Source organism: Eucalyptus grandis, chromosome 1 (assembly GCF_016545825.1).
Source record: "Eucalyptus grandis isolate ANBG69807.140 chromosome 1, ASM1654582v1, whole genome shotgun sequence".
Taxonomy (NCBI): Eukaryota; Viridiplantae; Streptophyta; class Magnoliopsida; order Myrtales; family Myrtaceae; genus Eucalyptus; species Eucalyptus grandis.
The window spans coordinates 6,652,641-6,672,256 of NC_052612.1; the positions used below are offsets into that span (position 1 = coordinate 6,652,641).

Genomic DNA, 19,616 nt, shown 5'->3' on the forward strand with positions numbered 1-19,616 from the left:
AGAACAAGGTCAGATGAATGAAGGATTGAAGTCTATGTCATTCTGTTTTGTTGCAGTATGAATGACTGAGTTCAAGTTGATTCAAAGCGTTAGAGCAATTGGGACTTGACAGGCTGCTTCATCGGGTGAGGACTTCTTCGTTCCAACTTTTTCTCTCCCTTTTGATTCGTTTTCATTTCTGCTATTGATTTCGTCATTTTTGCTTAGGTTGCTACCTAATAGGCAGAATTTTTGTAACATTTGATATGATATGCAAATACACATTACTTGTGTATATCTCGAAAATTCCCACATTTAGACACTGCTTTAGGCTGGCTTCCAAAAAAATGCCCTTCTATTAATCTTCCGAGCGTTAAAAACTACAAATACAAACTAAAAAAGTCAGATTGTGAGAGCAACTTCTGTTTGCTCTTTCTTTTGTTTTGCATTGCATATTGGTCCTTCCCCTATTTTTGCATGCTGACAGCTAATCATAAACACCAAGTTGCTTCAAAGGTCGTGGTTGAAACAAGCATATACTGAAATGTAGAGGCAAAAGAAATTATGTAGGTTCTCGAAACTCTGGTGGTTGACCGCAGGGACATCACCCGATCCCAGTATGTTGAGCTTTTTGATGGCAATGATTTGGCCGCTGGCCACTTCGGCCCTGTAAACGCTCCCGAACTAGCCCTTCCGATGCAGTACTTTTCACTTTGCAGTCATTGGTAGCCTTGGCGATGTCATTGAATGTGAACTTCCCTTCCCTTCCCCATATGATCGACTTGGATTGCTCTTGCTTCACAAGACTCTTGATCTCTTCATCGAATTCCTTGTTTCGCCACCGAAGTGCCAGAATCACAGCAATTGAAATCACCAGAAATAGTAAGCAGCGTGACGCGGGGTCACACCAATAAAAACCTTTTCCCTATGGTCGGTCGATTTACCGCTCATCCCACAAGGAGATAATACGGTCGTGTTTCCACACAAACCCGGATTCGCGATTAAAGCACTTCCCCGTGCTTGTTGGGAGAGGCGACCACTACGAACCACACTAATTGGCTTGTTGCACGATAAGTCTATTGAGCTTCAACTCCTCATGCTGGTGAGAGGAGCTGGGATCGTACCCGACAATTTGTTATGCAAAAGATTGAGATTTTCCAATTCGGTGAACTTTGCTAAATTGGAAGGAATTGATCCTGCTAGAGAATCGTGGCTCAGGTCCGGGAGATTCTGTAGCGTGAACAAGTTCCCCAGCTCTGGCGATATGACATCCAACATATTGTTGTTGCTCAAGTTCAAGCTTAGTAAATTCTTGCAATTCGCTAGCTCTTCCGCTATGCTACCGCTCAATGCCTTCTCCCCGACAAATCAATATATTCTAGCTTCGATAAGTTTCCTAACTAGGTGGGAATATCTCCAGCCAAATGGTTGTAGCTCAAGTTCAGCCTAATCAACGCCCCCAGACTTACCAAATCATCGGGAATTTTCCTGGTCCATTCATTGCCATATGGAGTCGATCGTGCAATTGAGACAATTTCTTAAGCTCCGGCGAGATGCGGCTGGGGATTTTGTTACCATCTATCTGCAAATTCGTGACATTCGTGCACTCTCCCATTCTGCGAGAGATTCCCGACAAATCGGTTGTTGCCGAGGACCGAGGCTTATAAAGTCCGGATTGAGATAAACTCCAAACGCACTCATGACATCTGCGGTGAACCGATTGCTGTCCAGACGGACTCTCGTTAGCCAGGACAATTCCTAAGCAGTTGGGCAGCGGATAGGTGAAGTTATTCCCATCGACCACGAGATATCAAAGAGCAAAGCCGCTGCATATATCTGGCGGCAGCTCTCTGGTGAAGCTGTTGTTCGAAAAGTTAACATTGCCCAGAGAATGGCTGTACTTGCCAAAATCACGGGGTATGCCTCCCGAGAAATTGTTCATGAACAAAGAGATGGACTGTAAGTGATGCTACGTCATGGCTTTTTCCTTCCCAGCCCTGATCTCTGTTAAGGACATATATCACCAGAGAGCAGATGGTGCTGGTACAGCAGATGGTGCTGCTGAAACTGTTGCTGATATTAGAACAGAGGATGCTGTGAAGGCTGATAAAGCAAGAAGAAAATCAGTAGAAATGAATGGCTAAGATAAAGAGTAATGAAGTTGATGATCAACGATGGAAAAGCAGTCAAAGAGGATAAACAAGGATTGCGGATTCGGATTCAGATTACCTCTATGAAGATACATAAAGTCGTTGGTTAGTTATAAAGTGAAAACAGAAGTTAGTTGTTCTGTTAAGTCTTCACCTTCCCTATATAGCTTCGTAATGAGAAAGAGAGAGGTAAGGAAAAATAGTAATCATTCTTGAGATATTCATTCTTCTGGTTACTGCAGAAAGCTAGAGAGAGAAAGAGTGATGAGAGTATAGAGAGCTTTTCTTTCAATTGATGTAAAGATCTTGAAGTACATTGAGATCAAATACTGAAGAGTATATACAGAGTTTCATTGATCAATCTCGATTCATACATCTATACTTTCCTATTTCTGTGTTCTTCAATTCTTCTGTAACAGAAGCTTCGGCATTGTTGAATCTTCTGTATGAATGCATCATCTTCAACAATCTCCTCTTCTTCAACTTGAAGTGCCTCCTTGGTGGTATACTTGCTGGTCATCTTGCAAACCGACCTTCATCACTGACAGCCTCTCAAACTTGACCTCGTAATCAATCGACTCGAGTTTGTCGTCTAATGTGTCACCTTCGATTATCGTCTACCTACACACGAAGTTCTCCTTGTCGAGCTCATTGATCCGGTGCTTCACATTCTTGAAATGACTAGCTGCATTTGTGACCAAACAAGACTTACATTTGGAAACTCCCGGCTTGATGAGTGTCTGTTGAGTGTTCGTACCTTCGGCGATATTAACTTGCTCGATGCTCCCGGCTCCTCCGTTGCCTTGCACGAGCTCCACGCTCTTTATGAACTGAGGCAGGAGTTTTGGGATCAGGGAATTCAACCCGACGATTAAGGCCTTGAACATGTGAGCTGGAGCAATCGGGCACGTGAGCTCTTGTGTGATGCTGGTTGCACCCATGGCTATTGGCAATGAGAAAGAAATAACCCCAGAGAAGTTCGTGCTTCTGAGTCCTGTCAATGCCTCCTATTTATGGTTAGAATTATGCGAATAGGTAGGCTTGGTTTGGCAAGAGTCACGTTTGAGGAAAATAGAAGAGTCGAGGATTTGCGGCCTAAAGAAATATATAATAAGAATGTACTTTTCCTTAATGATTTTACTTATTGCGGTTCATGAAAAATTGTGCCACCTTGATATGTTTCGATGATCGAATCCGGATCGAGTGGGATTGATAGTCCATATTTGAAATATTAGGCCACAGTTTACCATGAATTCATTTCACTCATGTATCCTCTCCATGTAGCGCAGTTTACCAAATGCCATAAAAACCACTACACCAGATTCCTGTCACACCTTTCATTCTCTTATTCTCAGCAAAGACTGGAACAACAACAATCACCAGCCCAACATGCTTTAACTTCGAACACCAAGTGACTCAAACGCTTCTTGTCTTCTATTTAGTTTTGCCCAACCGGACAATAAAAGATAGCGACGAGATCGGCGCAACAGGCATCAGCGTTTGCCACGACAGAAGCCTCTACGGCCTTGACCATCGCGTCCACCTTCTCTTTCCCGGCCTTGATCTCCTCCTCGGTGATATTCACCTCGCCAATGGTGAAGTACTTGCTCATGCACTTCAACACCGAGCCTCCCTCGGGCGACGCGGTGATCTTCACCTCGTAGCTGATCTTCTCAAAGGCGGTGCCCAGCGCATCACCCTCGATGATTGAGTAACAGTAGGTGAAGTTCTCCTTGTTCAAGGCCTAGACCTTGTGCTTTGCCGTCTTGTACCGACTGCCGATCAGAGTAACAAAAAGTAACATTCACATTTAGAACTTGCCGGTTTCAACATTGTGAGCACCGATCTTGATGGTGTAGATCCGGCCATTCAGGAATTAGCCCCCAGCCACAATCCAATACTATTAACTTAGACATGGCCTGATTTTGCCTTATCGAAATCAGGTCACATGATCACATGTGTAAATTTAAACAGTTAGAAACGTCTTAATTAATCAAGTCATATATCTATCTTTTTCAATCAAGTCATATATCTATCATTCAGGAATTAGCCCCCAGCCACAATCCAATACTATTGACTTAGACATGGCCTGATTTTGCCCGATCGAAATTGGGTCACATGATCACTTGTGTAAATTTAAACAGTTAGAAACGTCTTAGTTACTCAAGTCATACATCTATCTTTTTTAATGTCCATTATAGTGTTCCATAAGGTTGAACCCGCCTTGATTTGGAGCAATCCTAAGTTCCTAATATGGATGGACTAACCTTCGCAGAAAGTCATCAACTTGATGGTCCCGGGACCTCCATCGCCCTCGAAGACTTCAATGCTCTTGATGTCTTGTGGGAGGACCTTGTTGATGAGGTTATCGGCGTCAAGGAGAGTGGCCTCAAACATCTCGGCCGGAGGGATTGGGGACGTAAGTGATGACACTCATGACTGGATCCGAACAAAGGTGCAGAAACTGAGAAGAGGGTGATGATTAGGAAAGACTTAGTAGTGATGAATTTGGTCTCTAGGACTTGGGAGTGAAGGAAGGAGGCCGAATTGAAGAAGACATATGTAGAGAGACTGAGTGTGAAGGGTTATGATTTCTGAATATTTTCTTCTTTCTTAGGTGGGTTTTGCAGAAAATAAATAATTTAAAAATATTTTCCTAAAATTAATCGTCAAATTTGGATAGTGTTTCCAAGCAAGAGTTATTTGGTGAGTGTGCTGCATATTGTAAATTGATCTAAATCCATATGGAACTCACAAGAATTACAAGCCTATATCTCCTTAATATAAATACGATGAAAAAATGCTACCTCATTTCCGAATTTTCGTCAAAATTGTGCTGTATATACTATGTTAATCTAAATTACTAAATTCAATGGGCTCACGTGGGATCCATACAAAACTCACCAGAGTTAAAAGTTTTGATTCCGCTTAATATGAATACAGTGCACTTTCGTCAAAATTGTGTTGTCTGTACTAAATTGATTTAAATCACTAAATCTGATGGGTTCATGTGAGACCCATATGGAACTTACTAGAATTAAAAATCCAAATTCAGCTTAATATAAATACAACCTAGCTCATTTATGAGTCTTCATTAAAAGTGTGTTGTATGTCCTACATTGATCTAAATCGCTAAATATGATGGGTTTGCGTGGGATCCATATAGAACTTACTAGAATTAAAAGTCCAAATTCCCCTTGATATAAATACGACACTACCTCATCTCCAAGTCTTCATCAAAATTCTGCTATATGTACTAAGTCAATCTAAATCGCTAAATTTGATGGGTTCACATGGGATCCATACGAAACTCACTGACATTGATTCCACTTAATATAAATATGATGCTCTTTCATTGAAATTGCGTTGTATGTACTAAATTGATTTAAATCACTAAATAAGATGGGTTAATGTGGGACTTATATGGAACTCACTGGAATTAAAAGTCCAAATTCCGCTTAATATAAATTTGACCCTAGCTTATTTTCGAGTCTTCGTCAAAAGTGTATTGTGGGTTCAAGTGAGATCTATATGAAACTCATTGGAATTAAAACTCCAAATTTCTCTTACTATAAATATGATGCTATCTCATTTCCGAGTTTTCATCAAAATAATGTTGTATAAGTTAATATACGGGTTTGTTTTATTATTATGACTTTTGAGATTCCCTTTCATGTATCAGTTTGATAAAGAATCGAAATTTCCTTTTGACCCAAAAAAAAATTAATCTAAATCACTAAATTTTATGAGTTTACATGAGACCCATATAAAACTCACTAAAATTAAAAGTCTAGAATCCACTAGATATAAATACGATGCTAGCTCATTTCCAAATCTCCATCAAATGCCTTTTTCTCATCACTTTGAAGCTTCTGATCGCACCCCACTCTGTCACACGTGAATCGGGAATGATTTTCGACGCCAAAGTCTTCGTTAAATCTCAAAAAGATTGAGCCAACGTGGAACAACAACTCAATTGTAAGCATCGGGGTTTTGCAAGAGATGGGCTCCAATGGCTTTCAACATTCCCATGGCCTTCTATTTGCTAGCCTTGTTCTCGACCCTGTCCTTGGCGAAGTACTTGCTCGTGCTCTTGCACGTGCACCCTCTCTGTCTGGACTTGATCTCGTTCGAGATCTTCTCTAGCACGTCGCCCTCCACAATGATGTAAGCGTGCGCGAGCTTTCCTTGTCCAGCTTGTCGACTGGTGCTTCACCGAGTTGAACCGTGTAGCCGCGACACACAGAAAACTGCAGTCAGCTCCCACGTTAGTCTTATCTAAGAATGTCAGGCAAATATGTTGACATCACATGTTGATGTGTGATCAAAATGAGTGAAATTAGAAGACGCGCAGGTACTCGCCTTCGCCGAAAACGATGCGATGGTGACGGGACCGCCGTCACCTTCAAGGGTGACAAAATCTAGATTGGCTTGTAGGAGGAGCTTGGGGATGAGATTTTTATCAAGATCAAAGGCCTTGAACATTCGTGCAGGTGGGATGGAATGCGTCTTAGCCTAAGATTTCCAAGTCCCAGGGCAAGAGATGTGGATTATGTTGAAATGCCCTTTAAATGATTCTCAATCTCCTCGTTTAGTTTCGATAAAAAAAGAGGACAAAAGGCATGGATCTCAAGCCCAAATTATACTTATTAGCATGCGAGAGACCTTTGAATGCTGACACCCTTGAGGGTGGGAATTCACTAAATTATAATTTAAATATTCTAACGGCGCCAACGGCTTGGACAGGAAAGCTTGAGTACATGCGGATAATTCTTGCGCAACGAAATGCATGGTAAGTCACGAATCGAGACTCATCCGCATACACGCTATTGCGACCAAGACCATGAATACCACTTCCTTGACCAGTTGGCCAGTCGGAGGAGGAAGACGTGGGTTGAGCATATCCTATAGTGGCACATTTGAGTCTTTGAATAATGTCGACATTTGTGTCATTTGTAGGGAAGAGAAGATTCCTGGATGCTTCCTCATCATTCTTTAGCATCGGTACTTTTACTGTTGACTCTGTTTCATGAAAGAAGAATGAATCAATGTTTTGATCACAACCTCAAGTTGCCTACAAATTCCAAATTTTTGAGATTCTGTTAATACAGACCACTTTTCAAAATCTGTACTTGCTCCTCCTAAAAGTCTTGTTAGAAGTATTGGATGAATCCAAATTCAATATGTCAATTGAAGGTATTTGATCAACCCGAGACCATAGGTACAGGGGGAATGTACTGATTAGATTTGATCATGTAGCTTACCAGGAACCATGTAGCCATAAGATCCAGCCACTGGGACCCAATTCGACGAATCCGAAGTCAAGAGCCTCACCGTCCCAAAAACCAAAAGCCAAGGCTCGAAGTCCGACTCGAGCAAGATGTTGTTCAACATCATGTTCCGATGGACAATAGGCAGTGAGCAATTGTGATGCAAGTAGGCGATCACGGGAGCCACGCATTGAAAAATCTTCACTCTCTTAACACAAGTCCAATTCAACTGCTCCGCTTCCTCCATGCAAGACCTTTGCCAAAGTTCACAAAAGATTGGATGATGTCCCTGCGGTTAACCACCACTTTTTTTACCGTGACAATGTGGCCGCCGGCCTATTCGGCCTTGTAAACGCTTTTGAATCCGCGTTTTCCGATGTAGTACTCTTCACCGAAGCAGTCGGTGGCCTTGGCAATATCGTTGAATGCAAACTTCATTCCCCTTTCCCATATGATTTCACGTACTTCATAAGATTTCTTATCTCTTCATCGAGATGCTTGTTTCACCGCCAAAGCACCAAAATCAGAGCAATAAGAGTCACAAGAAGTAGTAAGCAGCAAACGCAACAATCACATTAATCAGAACCTTTCTCCATGGTGGAGTCGATTTACTGCTCGACCCACATGGAGACATTCCGTCGCGTTTCCTCACAAGCCCGGATTTGCAATAAAAGCACTTCCTAGTTATTGTTGGAAAAGGCGACCACCAAGAACTACGCCTGTTAGCTTGTTGTACAAGAAGCCCATGAAGCTTAAACTGCTCATGCTGGTGAGAGCAGCTGGGATCGTACTCGACAAATCGTTATGCAAAACATTGAGATTTTCCAATTTAGTGAGCTTTGCTAAATTGGAAGGAATTGATCCTACTAGTGAATTGTGGCTCAAGTCTAGTGGTTATGTAGCGTGAACAAGTTCCCCAGCTCTGGCGACATGACACCCAACAGATTGTTGTTGCTCAAGTTCAGGCTCAGTAAATTCTCGCAATTTGCTAACTCTTTGGGTACGATCCATAGAGAAGGGATGTACTTGCCATATTGTGGTTTATGAAAGATTGTGCCACATTGATAACTTTAGATGTTAATCCAAATTCGAAAATATTGGGCCAAAGTTTGGTATTTTATTGGCCATTTGGCATTTCATTTGTAACTCATGAATTCTTTCCTCGTAAAAAAATTAATAAATTAGAGAATTTCATTCTACAAGCCTTGTATAAACATGTAGCATAGTTTATCAAATTCCACAAAACCACTGCACCAGATTCCTATCACACCTTTTATTCTCTTATTCTCAGCAAAGACAAGAACAACAACACTCACCAGCCCAACATGCTTAGCTCCAAACAGAGTGACTCAAACTCTTCTTGTCTCCTTTTCAGTATAGCACAACCACACATATTTAACGCATTGCGTAAACATTACAAGATAGCGAAAATATAGGCTCAGTAGGCATCAGGGTTTGCCAAGAGATAAGCCTCGATGGCCTCGTACATCGCGGACACCTTCTCTTTCCAGGTGTTGATCTCCTCCGCGGTGAAGTAACTGTCCGTGCACTTCAACATCGAGCCTCCCAAAGGCAACGCGTTGATCTTCACCTCATGGGTGATCTTCTCGAAGGTGGTGCCCAGCATTTCGCCCTCGATGATTGAGTAGCAGTAGATGAAGTTCTCCTTGTCCAGGACCTCGACCTTGTGCTTCGCTGTCTTGTACGGATTGCCTATCAATGTAACAAAAAGTCACACTCACATTTAGAACTCGCAGGTTTCAATATCACGAGCACCAATCTTCATGGTGTCCATCAGTCCATTTAGGAATTAACCCAATTGTTCCGACCGCAATCCAATACAATTGACTTAGACATAGCCTGACTTTGCCTGATCAAAATTGAGTCACATAATCACTTGTGTAAAGTTAAACGGTTAGAAACATCTTAAGTAATCGAGTCATATTTCTATCTTTTTCCATATTCATTATAGTGTTCCATAAGGTTGAACCTACCTTGATTCAGAGCAATCCTAAGTTCCTAATACGGATGGACTAACCTTCGGCAAAAAGTCATCAACTTGATGGTCCCGGGACCTCCATCGCCCTCGAGGACTTCAACGCTCTTGATGGCTTGTGGGAGGACCTTGGGGAGGAGGTTATCGGCATCGAGGATAGCGGCCTTGAACATCCTGGCCTGGGGAATGGGGGATGGGATATCGAAGTGAAAAGTGATGACACCCATGACCGGATCTTAATAGAATTGCTGAAACTGAGAAGGGGATGATGATCTGGAAAGACTTGAGTAGTAGTGACGAAGTTGGTCTCTGGGACTTGGGAGTGAAGAGAAGAGGCTGAATTGAAGTTGACATATATAGAGAGAGGGAGACTGAGTGTGAAGGGTTCTGTCACTGCATATTTTTTTCTTACTAAGATGCATTATATTTTGCAGAAAATAAATAATTTAGAAAATATTTTCCTAAAAATAATCACTAAATTTAGATAGTGTTCTGAGCATAAGTTATTTGGTGAGTGTGCTGCATGTTCTAAAATGATCTAAATTGCTAAATTTAATGGGCTCACTAGAATTAAAAGTCTAGATTCCCTTGATATAAATACGACACTACCTCATTTCAAGTCTTCATCAAAATTGTGTTGTATATAAATATGACCTAGCTCATCTCCGAGTCTTTATCAAATGTGTGTTGTATGTCCTAAATTGATCTAAATCGCTAAATCTAACAGGTTCACGTGGGATCCATGTGGAACTCACTCGAATTAAAAGTCTAGATTCTCCTTGATATAAATACGATGCTATGTCATTTCTAAGTTTTCATCAAAATTGTGTTTTATATAAATATGACCCTAGCTCATTTCCGAGTCTTTATCAAATGTGTGTTGTATGTCCTGAATTGATCTAAATCTCTAAATCTAACAGGTTCACGTGGGATAAATGTGGAACTCACTCGAATTAAAAGTCTAGATTCTCCTTGATCTAAATACGATGCTATGTCATTTGAAGTTTTCGTCAAAATTGTATTTGTATATACTAAGTTAATCTAAATCGCTAAATTTGATGGGTTCATGTGGGATCCATAGGAAACTCACTTAATTAAAAGTTCGGGTCAACTTAATACAAATATAGTTTTCTTTCATCAAAGTTATGCCGTATGTACTAAATTAACCCAACTTGCTAAATCTGATGGGTTCATGTGGGACCTATATAAAACTCACTCGAATTAAAAGTCAAGATTCTCCTTGATATAAATACAATGCTATGTCATTTCAAAGTTTTCGTCAAAATTGTGTTGTATATACTAAGTTAATCTAAATCGCTAAATTTGATGGGTTCATGTGGGATCCATAGGAAACTCACTAAATTAAAAGTTCAGGTCAACTTAATATAAATACAGTTTTCTATCATCAAAATTATGCCGTATGTACTAAATTAACCCAAATTGCTAAATCTGATGGGTTCATGTGGGACCTATATGAAACTCACTCGAATTAAAAGTCAAGATTCTCCTTGATATAAATACGATACTATGTCATTTCTAAGTTTTCGTCAAAATTGTATTTGTATATAAATATGACCCAAGCTCATTTCCGAGTCTTTATCAAACGTGTGTTGTATGTCCTAAATTGGTCTAAATCACTAAATCTAATAGGTTCACGTGGGATCCATGTGGAACTCACTCAAATTAAAAGTCTAGATTCTCCTTGATATAAATACGATGCTATGTCATTTCTATGTCATTTCTAAGTTTTCGTCAAAATTGTTTTGTATATAAATATGACCCTAGCTCATCTCCTAGTCTTCATCGAACGTGCGTTGTATGTCCTAAATTGATCTAAATCGCTAAATCTAACAGGTTCACGTGGGATCCATGTGGAACTCACTTGAATTAAAAGTCTAGATTCTCCTTGATATAAATACAATGCTATGTCATTTCTAAGTTTTCGTCAAAATTGTATTTTGTATATAATAAGTTAATCTAAATCACTAAATTTGATGGGTTCATGTGGGATCCATAGGAAACTTACTAAAGTTAAAAGTTCAAATTAGCTTAATATAAATATAGTGCTCTTTCATCAAATTACGCCGTATGTACTAAATAACCCAAATCGCTAAATCCGATGGGTTCATGTGGGACCTATATAAAACTCGCCGGAATTAAAAGTCTAGATTCTACTAAATAAAAATGAGGCCCTAACTCAATTCCTAGTCTTTGTCAAAAGTGTGTTGTATGTCCTAAATTGATCTAAATTGCCAAATCTGATGAGTTCACATAGGATCCATATTGAATTCACTAGAATTAAAAGTCCAAATTCCACTTAATATAAATATGACGATAGCTCATTTCTGTTTCTTCATCAAAATTGTGGTATATGTACTAAGTTAATCTAAATCGCTATATTTGATAGGTTCATGTGGAACCCATATGAACCTCACTAAAATAAAACGTCCAAAATCGATTAAATATATACACTACTTTAACTCATTTCTAAGTCTCCATCAAGCGCCTTTTTCTCATCTCTTTGAAGCTTCCGATCGCGTGCCATTCCATCACATGTGAATCGCGAATGATTTTCCACGCCAAAGTCTTTGTTAAATCTCAAGACTTAAAAATACGAATGTGAAGTAACAACTGCGTGTCAAATGCAGAAAATTCATATGTGAAAAAGTTGACCGTCCCTTCTTGAGTCAACTGTTCTCTTCCTCGATATGCTTTTCTGATCTGGCCTCAAAGACAGATGGTCAAAGCGGCGCATTCATATCTATAATCTCGCGGCAGTTTCAACTCTGTTAAAAAGAATGCCGAGATCTTTACAAGATGTTTGACAAGCGTCTTTGATGACAGCATGCAGCATATCTACCGCTTCAAAACATAGTTACGGTTCAGTCTCGATTGTTATTTTTCTTGAAAGAGACACGAATGAAGACATAAATTATGGTGGGAGATGGAAAGATCCAGCCAACATGTAACAACAACTCAATCGTAAGCATCAGCGTTTTGCAAGAGATGGGCTTCTATGGCTTTCAACATTCCCATGGCCTTCTCTTTGCTGGCCTTGTTCTCGACCCGGTCCATGGCGAAGTACTTGCTCATGCTCTTGGCCATACACCCTCTCTGTCTGGACCCGCCTCAAACTTGATCTCGTTCGGGATCTTCTCTAGCGCGTTGCCCTGGACGATGGCGTACGCATGCGCGAGCTTTCCTTGTCCAGCTTCTCGACTGGTGCTCCACCGAGTTGAACTGTCTAGCTGCGAGACACAGACAACTGCAGTCAGCTCCCACGTCAGCCTCAACAAAGAATGTCGGCAAATGTCCTCTTTGACATCACATGTTAATGCGACGCAATCAAAATAAATTAAAATAGAAGACAGCGCAAGCACTGGCCTTCGCCAAGGATGGCGCCGGGACCCCCATCACCTTCAGGGATGACAAAATCCTTAAAGGCTTGTGGGAGGAGCTTGGGGATGAGATCATCGTCAGGAAGAACGGCCTTCTTGCAGGTGGGATGGAATCGTCTTCACCTAAGAGTTCCAAGTCCCACGGCAAGAGATCTGTGAGATTATGTTGAAAATGCCCTCTAAATGATTCTCAATCGCCTCGTTTAGTAATCTAACTCAACATCACATTGGTCTAAATCATATAATAAAGAAAGAGGACAAACGGCATGGATCTCAAGCCCAAATGATACTTGTTAGCATGCGAGAGATCTTTGAATGCTGACAACCTTGAGGGAGTCACTAAATTATTATTAAAATATTATAATAGAACCCAATGGCTTAGACAAGCAAGCTTGAGTGCATGTGGATAATTCTTGCTTGATGAAATGCATGGTAGGTCGCGAATCGAGACTCGTCCCCATGGACATCCACTCCCTCGGCTAGTTGGCCGGTCGGAGGAGGAAGCCGTGGGTCGAGCACATCCTTCAATAGCACATTTTAGTCTTTCAATAATGTCGACGTTTGTGTCATTTGTAGGGAAGAAAGAACATTCAATGGATGCTTCCCATCATTCTCTAGTGTCACTACTTTTACTGCTGACTGTGTTTCTTGAAAGAAGAACTAGCCAGGGTTTTGCTCACAACGTCAAGTTGTCCACAAATTCCAAATTTCTGTGATACTTTAAAACAAACCACTTTTCATAATCTATACTTACTCTTCCTAAAAGTATTGTTAGATTTATTGAATGAATCCAAATTCGATTTGTCCATTAACCGCGGAGTTACTACTAATTTTATTTTTCAAGAAGAAGAATGAATCAAAGTCATGATCATAATGTCAAGTTGTACCCAAATTCCAAATTTGAACGACACTCTTAACACAAACTACTTTTCAAAACCGGTACTTGCAAGAATCCTAAAAGTCCCGTTAGAATTATTTAAATGCAAATTATCGATCTGAGACCATTTGTACCTGCGAAATGTTCGATTAGATTCCATCATCTAACTTACCAGCAACCATGTAGCCATAAGATCCAGCCTCAAATAAGGCCGGAAACTCGCATGAACCGGAAAGCAGCAGCCCAGTCCGGCGAGCCCGAAACAGGGCATGGGCAAAAAAAAGCGCGGTCGGCCGAGAGTCCCTACCCAGCTCGCGGCGTCGGACGGCGGACGAGCTCGATAGATCGGGCTACGCCCGTCCGCCTCGCTCGTCTCCTAGCCGGGATCCTCGGGAAGCCGACCCCGAATCGGGAAAAACCAAGACCGCCCGAAGGGGTACCTACCATGGCCTCGAAGTGGACAAGGAGCGGCGGCGGATCATCAGTTTTGGTTCGGAAGTGGAGCCCAACAGCAGCTCTCTCAGTCGCGTCCTCGGATCCGAATCCCTCTCGCCTCGTACTTGACCCCCTCCGATTTCTCCCTCCTCCCCCCGACCTCTGGCCTTCGATTTATAGGCTGAGAAGGCCGGTCGGCGGAGGCGCTTCGGCCGCCGGTCCTTCGCGCGCCGACCGGTCCCCTTGGCTGAACCAGCATCACATCACCCGTCGCCTCCAGCGCCGCCTGCTCTGCTTTGCGCCTGCTCTGCTCTGCTCTGCTTCTACTGCTGATTCCGTCCTCGCTGGCGTGAGGAAGAAGCGGGAAAGGAGGAAGGAGGAAGGAGGGGCCGGGCCGGGGTGAGAAGCACAAGCAGAGTGGGCCCTGGGCCCCTCGGGGAACAAAGGAGAAAAGAGGGGGCTAAGGCGAAGGCCCAGCCATAAATGGGCCCTTTTTTATAAATAATATTAAATAGGGCTAAATAAGAGAAAATAAAATGCAAATGATATTTATGCTTATATAATGTGAAAATCGTTTTTATTAGTGTCAAATTGATTCCAATTTTTTTTATATAATTTTAATTATAGATATTTAGTCAAAATTTAAGTATCAATAAATATAAATCTCAAACTGCAAGAGTAAAAATAAAAAAGAAAAGAATTAAAGAAGAGACAAGTGCGGTTGCACCTCCTATCATGTGACTGAAATTGTTTAAGAAAGTAAAAAAATTGGGATAAGTGCATTAGAAATCTTAAAATTTATCATGAAAATGCAATTGAGTTATAAAACTCAAAAAGTGCAATTAAGTCCTAAAAATTGGTACAAAAGTTCAATCAAGTCCTCAAACTTTCAAAAGATTCAATAAAGTCTTAAAACTTGTTTCGAAAGTACAACCGAATCCTAAAACTTTCAAAAATGTAATCAATTGAAGGACTTAGATTGAACCACTTTAATAAGTTTTAGGACCTGATTGTATTTTTTGAAATTTTTAGGACTTAATTGCATTTTATAACAAGTTTTATGACTTAATTACCTTTTTAAAAAGTTTTAGAACTTAATTACATTTTCATGACAAATTTTAGGACTTCCAATGTACTTATCCCTAAAAAATTCAACGAACATCACATGCTCTAGCTTTAATTGAATTATTGTTGGGAGGGGGTTATTTTTGCCCTACAAAAAGAACTCACCACACGACGATAATTGGGGGTTTTAATTTTTTTTGGAGGACCTCGAAGGGGTTTTCTTTTCTCTCTCGGTTTCTAGGTGAAGAAATTCAAGAAAAAGAGGGAAAAATTCCCCTTCGTTGAAGGGAAAGTCAACCAAAGGGTTTTTCCCTTGTGGTTTTTTCCTTTTGCTGAAAGTACAACAGAGGGCAGTAGAATTGAGAAAATATTGGGTACCTTAAAAATGCCATGTAATTTGTGCTCTGAACCATTTAAAGTGTGACATATGTTTGTGTGTCAATCTATGTCGTCCCACTTCTCGATTTCAAACCAACGCACGGGAGGTTCTCTCTCTGCTCTCTCAAGCATAAGCCTGGCCCACCTCTTTGCATGCTCTAACGCTCTCTTTCCTTTGCTCTCCTTTGCAGATCATCTCTCTCCTCTTTCTCCTCTCTGTCTCTCTCCTCATTCTCTGTTCCGTTGCGGGAAGAACAAAATTGTGGAGGGTTAAAGGAAAACATAAAAGTTGAGCCCCTCCGCCTCCACTAGTAGCTTCCGTCGCCTCCCTCTCACGACATCTGCTCTGCTCTCTCTCTCTCCCCTCCATGAAGTCGTGCCTCTCTTCCAGCGAAATGTGACGCCGATGGTCCTCCACCTCCACCTCCACCGGTTGCCTCCATCGCCCTCGACTCCGACGCCAATGCCCCTCCGCCTCCCTCTCACAACCTCTACTCCACTCTCTCCCTCTTTCCTCTACGGAGCGCCCTTATTGGCCAACCCTGATGCCGACGAACCCCTGCTCACGTTTTGGCCTCCCTCTCAGCGAGTGAAGGTCGCTCGCTCTTTTTGTCTTTCCTCTGCGAAGCACCCCCCATTCCTGAACATGGACGCCGCTGACACCGATGCCGTCGCCTCCCGCCGTCGCCTTCCTAAGCCCCACCGATAGCCACCCCACTGGCGATTCCCGTACATCCAAAGGTTCTTTTTTCTTTTCTTTTCTTTTTGGATTCTACTTGGTAGAATTCGGTAACATGTTTAAGTTTATAGATACATCTGCATTAGGTACTGCTTTATCTTACTTGTTGCTGACTTGCTGTGTTATTCAGATAGTGAAGATTGGAAGAAAGTGAAACGGTGGTATCTTTTGAGATTGTTTGCATATAGTCCTCCTAAGGGATTAGAGGCTTCTGAGCCTAAATTGGTCACTCCATGCTTTTTATTTTCTCCCAAAATCACATGTCTGTTGGAGAAGTTGATCCTTGCGTGCTTCTGAATAGTCATTTGCGTTGCAATTCCAAAGGTGTAACTCAGTTGTGAAGGATAAGATCAAAATATCTCTCTAAGATCTACCTTCTTGGTCCACTGATCTATTAGAAATAGGTAGTTTACTTAGGCAAATTCATTGCAGCTTGGGCTGTTTAAACCAACAAGTACCTCTTATTTTGTTCATGCCAACGAGAGATATGGTGGGACATCCTCACAAGCATGGAGCCGAAGCTTATCTCTGTTTGCTTTGCGAGAGAGCCACTGAAAATTGCAGGTTTCTTGTGTTTAGCTGAATTTGACATACAGAGACTAACCAAATTTGTGAAGATGACTAATTTCACGTTGTTGTTTTTTTAAGCATAAACAAAGGTTTGATTTGATGTTTATGGTTTTATCCTAATTCCACTTATTTAGAATCTCTTGGATATTGGACAGGGTTAGACTTTCTTGCTTTATCTCGTCATAGTAGATGCCATGCACTGGATTATATTATTTAGCATGCGCCGTTTCTCTGTAATTAGAGCTGCCTTTTGTTCATGCTAAACTTTTGAACAACTGCTTTGCCTTACCTATATGAACTACAGATCCTGATAGACCTAAGAATGACAAGGGAACCATTCTTACGGACACAATCCAGGTGCTGAAGGATTTAAACACGGAAGTTAACAAATTGAAAGCTGAATGTGCAGCTCTTACTGAAGAATCTCGTGAGGTGATCACTTAGTTGGCATTTGCTTAGCTCTTCTCACCGCATCGGCTTGCTCGCGAAGGAAAATGTTATGAAAGGAAAATGCAAATCATGCTCTTGGGCTGTCTCTATTCTTTTAAGCTTTTAAAGCATTTGTCTTCGTAGTTTGTCCTCTTCAAACAAGTTCTTAACATCTACATCTACATAAACAGAGTATCCTAGAAGCATCCATTTCACGATCAGCATTCCATGCTAAATGCAAATCAAGTGGTGCAATTCTCAGCAACCCAACATCAGGGGAACCAACTATAACAAGTAAATTCTCTAGGCTATGCCACAAATGAGCACGCGACTTCACCTGTGTCCACAATTATTGGTATCAACGGAGCCGCCGCGCAGACCGACCTCGCAGTCACTGCCATTTCCGGCGGCCTGAAGACATTCAGAAGAAACGGCTCAAAGATTCGAACTTTAGCATTCGAAACTCACATACCCACTTCACATGCAAAAGCGGGGAATCGCAACCGGGCATCAGGACGACGCCCTGATCCTCTATCAGCCGGTGCACGCGCGTCTGCCGCGTCGTCATCCTGACCGTCGGGGAAGAATGAGAAGTGAGATGGGGCATGTTTGTTGCCGAGCGCAGCTTGAGGACAAATCAGTGAGAAAAGTGTCGGAAGAACATTGAAGTTGTTGACAAAGGTGGAGTGTGAAGAGTTGTTGTCTCGTGGGACAGAATACCCATGAGAGAGAGAGAGAGAGAGAGAGAAGAGAATCAAGACCCGTGAAGCACAGACAAAAAGTAATAGAGCTTGTACACAAATCAATAATGTAAATGAAAATCATGAGGGATGGATGATAGCAAGGGGAAAAAGCCTATGATGTAATGCTTAATGCTTGATCATATAGCACATGGTGATGCTAACACGTTGTCAATTTGTTTTTTGGATTGCATATATGGCATTCGGAACGCTCAAAGGCAAAGAATGCAAAATCATTTAATTCAAGTGCATCAGGTTCCGTATAAAAAGGCACCTGACGTTGTATCTAAAGTTTTTTTAGGAGGAAGACATAATTCCAACAAGAAAATAATTATCGCATTTGCATGAAGCGTGTCTAATCATTCAGCCAATTATCATACCATCATGATTGAGGATTCACAAGATTCTTTGCTGTATTTAGAACTTCGCCGCATTTGTAATCTCGTGCAATTAATAAAGGAGAGCATTCTTCTTCCAACAACCATGACATAATTGATTGGAACATATGCCTGAAACTTGAACAATGAGGGCACATTCATTACTTTTTTAAGGGTTTAGCTCCAGCAGCCATGACATAATTGATTGGAGCTCAGATTTTGCATCCAAACTATCTTGCGACTTTTGACCTGCCATGAGGCATAAGCCAGGTTGTACTCCTGCATGAGTCACTCGCATCGTGTAGTAGTGATGCCCTGGTGGTTATTAGATAAAAAGAGTCTCCAGAGATGCTGTCGTCAAGAGGTAACGAATCAGTGTACCGATGGAGATGCGAGCTAGCATACGCTTTTGGGTGTTCCCATCATCATTGACCGGAGCAGAAAAAGGCGAATTCCTACATTCGCTATTCTATTGGCCATGATTCAACGCGATGATGAATGGCTCTTTAAACCAAGAAGCGTCACCCTAAATAATATGATCAATTTATCTTCGTTAATGGCTGCTCAGCATACATCTCTAAATCCTTCACAGAAAAAGCAGGTGCATTGCTCATCTCTGAGAGAGACTGAAAAATGTTTACACTTAATTCATTTGCGATGCCAAAAAAATTGGGAAAAGAGAAGGCCTTACAAGTAAAAAAGCATTGCCCATTCTGTAATAGAACAAACCCTTCATGAATGCTGTCACCAGCGACCTCCTCGATCAGCACGGCATCCGATATCTCTCTCACATCATCCTCCGCAAGATGGGGTTCACTTCACGTGAGACGACAGGAGTGCGCAGGAAAGGGGGAGGAAGTTATGAAGGTATGGAGGAAGGCAGGAGGGGAGGGGAGATGTGCAAAGATGGTGGAGAGTTTTACTGTTCTGTCTTTTCTCCGTGCGTTCCCCAGAGGAGAGAGAGGGGAAGAAGGCTATGGGTCCCATGTGAACACGTGTTGCGCTCCCACCATCTTCTTGTTTGCCTAGAGCGTAAGACGAACGCAATATTTTCTCTCACCTCTCACGTCTCCAAAAAGGAGAGGAAGAAGAGGGAGCCAGCCCCGAGCGTCGACGCCGTTGTTTCTGCTCCGCCCCCCAGCCGCGACACTTCCGCCTGCCGGCCTCCGCTGCACCGGTTGCCACAGTCGCTCCTCCAGCAACCCGCAGGCCA

At 41.8% G+C, this 19,616-nt stretch overlaps 1 protein-coding gene and 1 long non-coding RNA gene across 2 annotated transcripts; both read right to left on the minus strand.

The window, feature by feature from the left end:
- Nucleotides 1–8,837: 8,837 nt before the first annotated feature.
- Nucleotides 8,838–9,622, minus strand: LOC120294985 (major allergen Pru av 1-like). Its single transcript, XM_039316194.1, has 2 exons — nt 9,441–9,622; nt 8,838–9,114 (listed from the first exon to the last, which is right to left on the minus strand). Exons 1-2 carry the CDS (start codon nt 9,620–9,622, stop codon nt 8,838–8,840), a joined length of 459 nt encoding a protein of 152 aa, XP_039172128.1.
- Nucleotides 9,623–12,187: 2,565 nt separating this feature from the next.
- Nucleotides 12,188–13,043, minus strand: LOC108958000. The gene is made up of 2 exons (XR_001985238.2): nt 12,813–13,043; nt 12,188–12,643 (listed from the first exon to the last, which is right to left on the minus strand). It is a non-coding gene; the product is annotated as an uncharacterized LOC108958000 (long non-coding RNA).
- Nucleotides 13,044–19,616: the final 6,573 nt, after the last annotated feature.